Below are 10,795 nucleotides of genomic sequence, written 5' to 3' on the forward strand. Positions count from 1 at the left end.
CTTGTGATCCACATAAGGCTTAAAAGGATGTTAATTTCATATCATATTGATAATAAACATAAAAATAAATTAGACAAGGATGCAAGAAAATAAAATCTCTCGGAGCCCAATGGTTATTAGGGTTTGGGAATGGCTATGGATTCCCCTAGACATATGTATAAATAGGTAAATATAAAAGGTAAAATATTTAGTAAAATAAAATCTCAAAGTTAAAAAAAAAGGCAAATGCTATTCTTACATAAATTAGGTAATAAATAATAGCTAAAGTAAAATACAGATTAACAGAAAACAAAGACAGACTCATAGCATTGAGTACTATACTGTGACTTTCTATATATTGGAAATTGATACATACTAAGATAAACTGAGTTAATAAAATGTAAAGTGTTCATCACAGTGCTGACATACATAAAAGACTATACAAACATAACTACTATTACTGTCTCCTTTCATTAGAATGTAAGCTCAATGAGGGCAGGGAATTTTGCCTGTTTTGTTATATATCCCACATTCTTAGAGCAAAGCTTGACAGACTTTCAATAACATTTTTGAAATGAATGAACAAATTAATATTCCTATTTCCAAAGATCCTTTCAATAACTGATGAACCATACTATTCTATATGTTTAAAATGAACTACGAAAAACTGTTTGACTACATAATGTCTTAGAGATAATCCAAGGGAAATAATTTTCCCTCCACCTGGATACAACGACAGATTTTCATATTCAGCAATAAAGAAACTAACTCATTCAATTTTCATGTATCAAAACACTAATGTACAAAATTCAAAGAAAATATTTATCACACTTCTTTGGCATCAGTCACATCACACTTCATTTTGACCACACTTCATTTTTATGTGCTCATGAGCAACTACATAAATATTTAACCATGTGAAAAAAATATCATTAATTACTCTTACCTGAAGGAACATAGAATGAATCCCCAGTTGTTATTACATAAGATGTTTCATGTAAGGTACATAAAAGGTCACCAAAGTTAACATAAAAAACCTGTAAAATTCAAAATTAAAATTTCATTTCAAATTGAACCATCACAACTATACTCCAAAGAAATATAAGGAATGTGGTAGGTAGAATAACTGCCTTAGAAAGATGTCCATGTGTTATAATCTCCATAATTTGTCATGGTACATAGCAAAAGGGACCTCAAAATGGGAGAATTATCCTGGATTATCTAGATGGCCCCTATCTAATAGCATAAGCCAGTGATGACGATCCTTTCGAGTTCGGTGTGTCAGCATTTTGAAAAACCCTAACTGAACTCTGGTGCCGTGTCACATATAGAAATTTTTTGATAATTGCAACCATAGTAAAACAAAGACCTATATTTTTGATATTTACTTTATATATTTAAATGCCATTTAACAAAGAAAAATCAACCCAAAAAATGAGTTCATAGGTTCGCCATCGCTGGCATAAGCCCTTACCACCCAATTTTTATCTGCCACATGTGGGTGTGGGGCCAGCAGTTTGTTGTCTCCATAGTCTCAGTGTGGCTTCTTTAATTTTCTGGTTTTGAATGGTGGCTGTTCTGTAGTTTAGTTGTAATTTTCATGTGGTCAATCAAGTTTTCATATCTTTCTCCAATCAGAGTATCTTCAAGTTAGATTCTGAGATCTTATGATTCAATCATAAAGGTCTTTGAAAGGTTGCTACTAGGTCTGATAAAAATATTCCAAGTTCAGCCAAAGGCCTGGAATCAGACATTTCTCTAAGAAACTGGCTCTTCTAAGTGAGTTGCTATCACTTTTTTAATTTTTGTTTTGTTTTTTATATTTGGGAACATTTATTGCCTAGCTTTCAAATATTTCTACACTTTGCTCATTTGATTATTTTCTCTCTTCTTCTGCTTTATTTCTGTTCTTCACACATCACTCAGGCCGAAACTGGCTCTCCGACATCCCCTGAGGGGTCCCGGATTGAGAGAGGGTGCAAGCCAGGCCAAGGGACCCCACTGGTGCATGATCGGGGCCAGGGAGGGACTGCAGGAGGGCTCCAGGGCGTCTCACCCAGTCCTGATCCAGCAACAAGCTAACCTACCAGTCAGAGTGTCTGCCCCCTGGTGATCAGTGCGCATCATAGCAACTGATTAAACAAATGGTCAGACACTTAGCATATTAGGCTTTTATTATATAGGATTATATGGGATAATGATTTATCTCATTATTAAGTCAAAATGTAAATATAATAATTTTCTTCCTGTAGAACAATTCAATGGTTTCTAATTACTGCAACTGCTGTCAAAGTTACAGTGAATAATTACATATGCTTAGCTTCCCTAACTTTTCATTTATTTTCCTAGGAAAAATTTGACCTGTGAGTCAGAGGTCAATGGGTACAATGTTTTTCCAATAATTTCTACTAATTCAGTAATTATAAAGTATCCTGTGTTTTTAAAATTCTATAATTTTCAAATTCAAAATGCAGAAATATATATACTAGCTCCCAATTTTCAGTCTGCTGCTAACTACGTACATGATTTGGAAGAAGTTTTTTAACCTCTATTGCTAAACTGCATGATCAAAGAAGTGAGATTTAGACTAAATCTTAATAACCCCCTCCAGGACTAAAATTCGAATGATTTCTGTGCAAACCAATATTCTAAGATTCATTTAAGTAAAGACCATTCCTTAACCCTTTGTGGTCCAATGTTATTTTTGGAATTCAAACAGTCTGGTCCAAATTAATTGACGGGATTGAATGTTGAACTTTTTAATGTTCATATTGCTCGACGTTGGACCTGCTCTAAGCGCCTGGTCTGTTGAGTCAGCCTCGAGGTTGGACTAAAAAGGGTTAAACTTCTGAATTTCAAGGGTACACTGCTACACATTGAAAAGGAACTTTTAAATAACCATTGGTTTACTCTAAACAGATATAACAACAACAAAAATTACCTGTGCATAAGGAAATAGCATTTTTAATGCCTCATCATGTCTAATAAAATAGAAATGTACCAATAGCAAAAATATATGGAGAAATATACTCACCAATGTATCCCGGCCAACATGCTGCTTTCCCTTTTCTTGATGTGGCCCTAATATCAATTTTCCAGTAGAAAAAAGGGGTGTATCCAATGTTTTATACACTTTCAACTCATCCTGCTCAACTGAAAATGTATATGTATCTCGTGGCTTTAAAAGCTCTAAGGGAAAAATATTAATATAATTATAAAGCAACAGCAATGACATTGCTCAACAATCTAACATATATACACATAACTACAATAGTCATTTCTAGATATAAACCTACCTTAAGGCCCTAGCAGGTTTGGCTAGAGCAGGGGTCCTCAAACTTTTTAAACAGGGGGCCAGTTCATGTCCCTCAGACCGTTGGAGGGCCGGACTATAGTTTAAAAAAAAAACTATGAACAAATTCCTATGCACATTGCACATATCTTATTTTGAAGTAAAAAAACAAAACGGGAACAAATACAATATTTGTATTTGCATGTGGCCCGTGGGCCGTAGTTTGAGGACCCCTGGGATAGAGCATCAGACTAAAGGGTCGAACCTGCAGACTAAAGGGTGCCAGGTTTGAGTCTGACCAAGGGCACATGCCTGGGTTAGGGGCTGGATCACCACTCCCCCAGTAGGGGGTGTGCAGGAGGCAACCAATCAATGATTCTCTCTCATCACTAATGTTTCTATCTCTCTCCCTTCCTCTCTGAAATCAATAAATATATATATTAAATTAAATAAACCTGCCTTAGAAAGACAAAAGAAATGAAATCAAGATCATTGACTCTGGCGCTAGAATGCCAGATGTCAAATTCTGTCTTACAAGCTGTGTAACCTTAGCCAAGTTATTTATCCTTTTTCTGTGCTTACATTGCCTTTTCTATAAAATAATAATAGCTCATCTATGTTAAATATCAAATGAGTTAATTTGTATAAAGTATTTAAAACACTGGCACAAAGTAAACATTAAAGTCTTAGCTGTTAATAATAATGGCAGTATTGTTTTTTTTCCATTATAGCTCAAATGAAAAACAAAAGTAGCTAAGAGACAAGAAAAAGAAAGACTTCCATACATTTTAAATGTTTAACATAGCCCACAATACCAATGTACCATGACCATGCCAATAGAGTCCTTTGCAATTAACTGATTATTAAATAACATTTTTATTTATCAGGTAAAGGCTCTAAGTAACTGGAGTTCTAACTATTGCTCACAAATTACTATCTCCCTTTTGAATTTCTTTTTACTCATAAAACTTTGCAGTTCTATAATTAATACATTCTTCTATCATCAGCTTCTGACTGTTTCCTTGGATATTTTGGAATGTTTTCTGTATCTCATATTAGAAATAGAAAATATACAGGATATAGGAAATACACAGACTCAATAAACATACAAAAAGTGATGAACTCCTAACAATACTCACAACTTTTCTAACCTGGTACAGAATAGCAATGTTTTTAATTAAGACACTACACTAAACAAAATTCTCTGTACTTCTACCTCTACTACCAAATAAACAATCTGAATATTGAAATAACTTTGTTATTTAAGAAGTCAAATGGAACCTATTTCACAGCCAAAATTTAAGTGTGAACATCATTATAGCTTCTCTAGTTGGACCTATTTGTTCTATGACTTAGGATAAATAGTCCTTGGTACTCACTGAAACAGTCATAACAGTTGTTAAAACATTTAAGTATTTCCTATATATAAACACTGCCTGGTTGATAAATACCTTAGTGTCTCCTACTTACTCCCACCACACTACACGCAATCCTTGGGACCTCCCATGGTCATCCAAGACACTAACTGTTTAATGCAGGGGTCCTCAAACTACGGTCCGCGGGCCACATGCAAATACAAATATTGTATTTGTTCCCGTTTTGTTTTTTTACTTCAAAATAAGATATGTGCAGTGTGCATAGGAATTTGTTCATAGTTTTTTTTTAAACTATAGTCCGGTCCTCCAACGGTCTGAGGGACAGTGAACTGGCCCCCTGTTTAAAAAGTTTGAGGACCCCTGGTTTAATGCCTATTCAATACAGCAGCAGGTTTCTACGACCTTGTGCCAACCCAAAGGTTAAGTGTGGCATCTGATTGGCTGATTGATGCACTTGCTAGTCATCCTCTCAAAGGTTTCATGTCCCAGGTATAATTACTGGAATATCACTGCCAAGAAGGTTATCTAAATCCTGTCCACAATTCCTTTCTGGTCTCACAGTAAGAGTGTGTCCTAGTGTCTGCCAGCTAACTTGCTACAGTTCCCCAAAAACAGCCCTTGTCTCTATGTCAAAGAATGCCTGGTTTTCCTATTGGGGAAGGCAACACTCCTGATGGTATTAGCACTTGTATCCCAGAGGACAAATGCATGGTACTACATGCCCCCTGAAAGTTGTTTGCTGTCAATGCTCCCCAGAGTATTCCTTATATGGGCTGCTTACTGGAATTAGACCCTCTACTGGACTTTGGCTCAGAAAGAGCTAGGAAGAGAAAGAGAAAGTGGGCAGGTCATCAAGCCAGCAGTTTGTACTTCTTAGCTATCAAATTAAGCATGTTCAATATCATTCCTGATCTTACCCATGAGAATAATCTTTCTTGTTTCCGGATCCCTTACCCACGTTGGCTGCAAAGGATCTCCCAGAGGTATATTCAGATCTATGACTAATTCTTTCTCTGCAAAAAAAAAAAAAAAAATACAATTGACATACAAACTGCTTACTTAAAATTCTTGAAAAACATCTAGTATGAAATACAGCTTTGGACAAGTTGTAAAGAAGAACTGCCAGAGGCATAACATCTCTTCCTACTTATAAATGACCATTCTGATTCACAATAACTCCAAAACAATAACGATTTAATATAGAAGCAAACATCCTAAATTTCTTATTTTCGGTAAGCCTGTAGAAACGTGACAACTCTTGAACTTTTGCACCAAGAAGTTAAATGGTTTTGCATATTCTCTAAGAGGGCCGGAAGTATGCAATACTTTTTAGAAAGAATTCATCAAAAAGTCTATTTTAACCATACGTGGGCTTGAAAAAGGTAAGCTTCATTTGACAGGGCTATTTACTAATGTGGAAATGTTTTATACTGTGCTAGTAATGATTTTTATTTTTAAGAATAAAATTAGTGTGGACTACCCATTAAGATGGCAGAGTAGATAAGTGCTGTGCTCTCCACCTCTCATACCCACAGAAAAATTACAACTAAATTATAGAACCAACACCCGGGAGGATCACCTGAAGACCAGCTGAACAGAAATTCCTTTAACTAAGGATATAAAAAGAAGTCACATGGAGACTGGTAGGAGGAGTGGAGACATGAAACGGGATGTTCCTATATCTACATGTGCTGTTAAGAATGGAGAGGTATAGCTCAGCTGTGGAGATGCCCCTGAGGAACGAGGGGACCCAGAGCCACACTAGGCCTGCCACTCTAGAGCAGCGGTCGCCAACCGGTGGTCTGCAGACCACTGGTGGTCCGTGAGGTCCAAAAGGTTGGCGACCGCTGCTCTAGAGCACCAGTGCTGGGAAAAAATGAGTCCCCACAACATCTGTGAACGTCAGTGGGGATTCTGTCTGGATGAGACAGAGAGCTACTGGAGACCCATGCAAACCCAAGCATAGACTCACTCATTCACAAACATTCACTCTAAGGTCGAGTCAGGACAGCAACTCAAAAAGTACTTGGGACATTAGAGGAGAAAATGAATTGTCTGGCTTCAGGGCAAGGGCTGGAGTGGCTACTCTCTCTGGACAAAAGTGGCATTGTCCCTTTGTTGAGCCCTCCCCACACAAAGCCTACAGGAGCAGGTGAACACCAAGTCTGAGTCCCCATTAACCTGGCTAACAACACTCGCCCCATCCTGGTGATTCCCTGAGAACATACCCCACCTAACTCCTGCACCAAGCCCAAACCTCTTTCAGTGGTTGTTCCACGCAAGTAACTTGCCTCAGTCAGTGCTGGGGACTTCCCTAAAATCTTTCAAAGATCCACAAACCACAGATAAGAAGTGGCTGGCCTTGGCATGCTCTGCATGAATGACAGCTGGTCCAATGCCCAGCACAAGTGACAGCTGGCCTCAGTTTGCAGCATAGCCTCTCCCTGGTGCCTCCAAGCTCAGCCCAGCAACTACCAATCACAGATCACACTGTAGCTCTTAACATATGGCCCAGGCAGGACACAGGTAACAGCTGACCTGGGCCTGCACCAGAGTACCTCCCAAGAGGCTCCAGAACTAACACACGCAGTGTCTGGCTTCAGACAATACAAGAGCACCACACAATTAACACAATGAATCCCACTTTGTGGGGCCAGACCCCACACAACACCTTGTCAGGTATGTAAAGGCCATTCCATACAGCCATTCAGCCAGAGTCAGCCCCACCAACTGATGAGCCAAAAGCAATGCAGGCTCAACTACAACATAAAGGCACATACAACATACACAAGGGACACACCTGGAGCAACCAGCTAAGGTGACCGAGAGATTATGCCACTAGACCCCACAGAATTCCTACTACATAATGCCACCCAGCTAAGACTAGGAGATGTAAAGGATTTACCTAATATGTAGAGAGAAAAACAAAGGTAGCCAGCCAGAATGAAGAGACAGAGAAACATGCCCTAAATGAAATAACAGGACAAAACTGAGGAAAAAAACTAAATAAAATGGAGGCAAGCAATTTAGCAGTTATAGTTCAATACACTGATTATAAGGATACTCAATAAACTTAGGGGGGAAATAGATGTAATTAGTGAGACTTTACACAGAGGTAAAAAACATAAAAAAGAATCAGTCAGAAATGAAGAATACAACTAACTGAAATGAAGAATATATTTTAGTTAGATGGAATCAACAACAGATTAGATGAAGCAGAGAATCAAATCAGTGATTTGGAACACAAGATAGTAGAAAATACCCAATCAGGACAGCAAAAAGGATAAATAAAAATGGGGATAGTTTAAGAAACCTCTGGGACAACATCACCCATGATAGGGGTCCAGAGGGAAGAGAGAAAGCATTAAAGATTGAAAACCTGTAAGAAATAATGACTTAAACTTCTGTAACGTGGCAAAGAAAATAGACATACAAATCTAGAAGCAGAGTTCCAAACAAGATAAACCCAAAGAGGCCCACACCAAGACACATCATAATTAAAATGCCAAAAGTTAAAGACAAAAATAGAATCTTAAAAGCAGCAAGAAGAAAGCAAACAGTGTTATACAAGGTAGCTCCCATATGACTGTCAACTGATTTCTCAACAGAAACATTGTAGAATAGAAGGGATTGGCATGAAATATTCAAAGTAATGAAAAGCAAGAACCCACAACCAAGACTACTCTATCCAGCAGGTCTATAATTTAGAACTTAAAGAGAGATAAAGAGCTTCTGAAGCAAGAAAAAGCTAAAGGAATTCTCACTACCACCAATCCAGTATTACAAGAAATATTAAAGGGAGTTCTAATCAAAATATATTTTGAAAAATAAAAAATATAAATAAAAATATAAAAAAGAAAATTTCCCACTAACAGAAACAAACATATAATAAAAGCAATAAATCAACCAACTACAAAGCTAGTGCAAAGGTTAAAAGGCAAAAGTTGAAAGATCATGTATAATAACAATAGTAAATTAAGGAATACACACAAACACACACAAAAAGGAAGTAAAAATAATGACAAAAACATAAATGTAGTAGGGCAATTAAAAATAGTGGTGATTTGCCCTGACCGGTTTGGCTCAGTGGATAGAGCGTCAGCCTGCGGACTGAAGGGTCCCAGGTTCGATTCCGGTCAAGGGCATGTACCTTGGTTGCGGGTGCATCCCCAGTAGGGGGTATGCAGGAGGCAGCTGATCGATGTTTCTCTCTCATCGATGTTTCTAACTCTCTATCCCTCTCCCTTCCTCTCTAATGACAAAAACATAAATGTAGAAGGGCAATTAAAAATAGTGGTGATCTTAGAATATGTTCAAATTTAAGCAACCATCAATTTAAAATACACTGCTATAAACATAGCTTGGTATATACATGAAGCACATGGTAACCACAATCCAAAAATTCACAAGAGACAAACAAGAAATTAGGAAAAAAAAAAAAAGAATCCAAACAAAACCCTAGAAAGTCACCAACATACAAGAGATGAGAGCAAGAGAATAAGAAAGGAACAGAAACTACAAAAATAATCAGAAAACAATTAATAAAATGGCAATAACTACATACCTATCAATTAAATGAAAATGAATTAAATGCTCTAATTAAAAGATATAGGGTGGTTAAATGGATAAGAAAATAAGACATACATAAGGCGCCTATAAGAGATTTAAATGCAAGACCCAAAATCATAAAACTCCTAGAGAAAGGGGACATATATAATACTTTCAACAATAAAATTTTTAAAAATAAAACTCCTAGAAGAAAACATCAGCAGTAAAATCTTATACTTCACCCTAAGTAACAACTTTTTAGATACATCTCAATAGGCCAAATCAAACAAAAAAATAATCCAATGGGAATACATCAAATTAAAGTTTTTGCACAACCAAGGAAACCATTAACCAAACAAAAAGACGACTTACTAAATAGAAGAAGAAATCAGTCAGTGATACTTCCAATAATGGCTTACAACTTAGCAAAAACCAATTTTAAAATGGCCAGAGAATTTGAATAGACATTTCTCCAAAGAAAACACACAGGTGGCCAACAGACATGAAAATGCTCAACATCACTAATCATCAAAGAAATTAAAATCACAATGAAGCATATCCTTTCCAAGTAAATTGTCTTTCTCTTAAAGACTTACAACCATGGGAACAATGGGCCCCCTTTTTTCTGACTTTGCAGTGAGCTCACAGCAGCCCCATCTTGGCTAACTTTTTTCCCATAACGTTCCTAGAGAGCCAAAGCACCCTTGCCTAATCTCCTGTTGCTCCTTTTATTCTAGGTTTTTCCTTGTTTCACTCTTCCCATCTTTAATAAATGTACTCTACAAATCAAACAAATAAATACATTAATTAATTATATTAAACCACAATGAGATACCACCTCATTCCTGTCAGAATGGCTATCATCAATAACAATAAACAGGAAGTACTGGCAAGAATGTGGAGAAAAGAGAACTCTAATGCATTGTTGAAATGTAAATTGGTGCAGTCACTATGATACACAGTATAAAAGTTCCTCAAAAAAAAACAAAACACGCCCTAACCGGTTTGGCTCAGTGGATAGAGCATTGGCCTGCAGACTGAAAGGTCCCAGGTTCAATTCTGGTCAAGGGCATGTACCTTGGTTGCGGGCACATCTCCAGTAGGGAGTGTGCAGGAGGCAGCTGATCGATGTTTCTAACTCTCTATCCCTCTCCCTTCCTCTCTGTAAAAAATCAATAAAATATATTAAGAAAAACAAAATAAAATAAAACAAAACACAAAAAAACTACCTTATGACCCAGAAATTTCACTTCTGGGTATTTATCCAAAGAAATCTAAAACACTAATTTGAAAAGATATATGTACTGCTATGATTATTGCAGTATTATTTACACTAGCCAAGAAATGGAAGTAACCTAAGTGTCCATAGATAGACCAATGGATAAATTGTGATACATATATACAATAAAATATCAGTCGGCCATAAAAAAGAATGAAATCTCACCATTTGTGACAACCACAGATGGACCTAGAGCAGCGGTTCTTAACCTGTGGGCACGATCCTTTGGCGGTCGAACGACCCTTTCACAGGGGTCACCTAAGACCATCCTGCATTTCACATATTTACATTACGATCATAACAGTAGCAACATTGCAGTTA

At 37.0% G+C, this 10,795-nt stretch overlaps 1 protein-coding gene across 8 annotated transcripts in view; it reads right to left on the reverse strand.

Moving 5' to 3' along the window:
• Window positions 1-8: 8 nt before the first annotated feature.
• CENPC (centromere protein C) overlaps window positions 9-10,795 on the reverse strand; it is a 58,137-nt gene continuing 47,350 nt past the window's right edge. For 5 of the 8 annotated variants that reach the window (XM_023759633.1, XM_014461709.2, XM_023759631.1 and 2 more), the window contains 3 exons: window positions 5,565-5,660; window positions 3,014-3,168; window positions 10-1,016 (listed from right to left, as the gene is read on the reverse strand). In XM_023759633.1, the coding sequence (XP_023615401.1) occupies window positions 912-1,016; window positions 3,014-3,168; window positions 5,565-5,660 (356 nt within the window). In that variant the 3' untranslated portion in view covers window positions 10-911. Of the gene's footprint in view, window positions 1,017-3,013; window positions 3,169-5,564; window positions 5,661-10,795 lie in introns of all 8 variants that reach the window. The other 3 variants (XM_023759632.1, XM_023759630.1, XM_023759634.1) reach the window with 2 other exon arrangements.

The sequence above is a fragment of the Myotis lucifugus genome, unplaced genomic scaffold (assembly GCF_000147115.1).
Source record: "Myotis lucifugus unplaced genomic scaffold, Myoluc2.0 scaffold_159, whole genome shotgun sequence".
NCBI lineage: Eukaryota > Metazoa > Chordata > Mammalia > Chiroptera > Vespertilionidae > Myotis > Myotis lucifugus.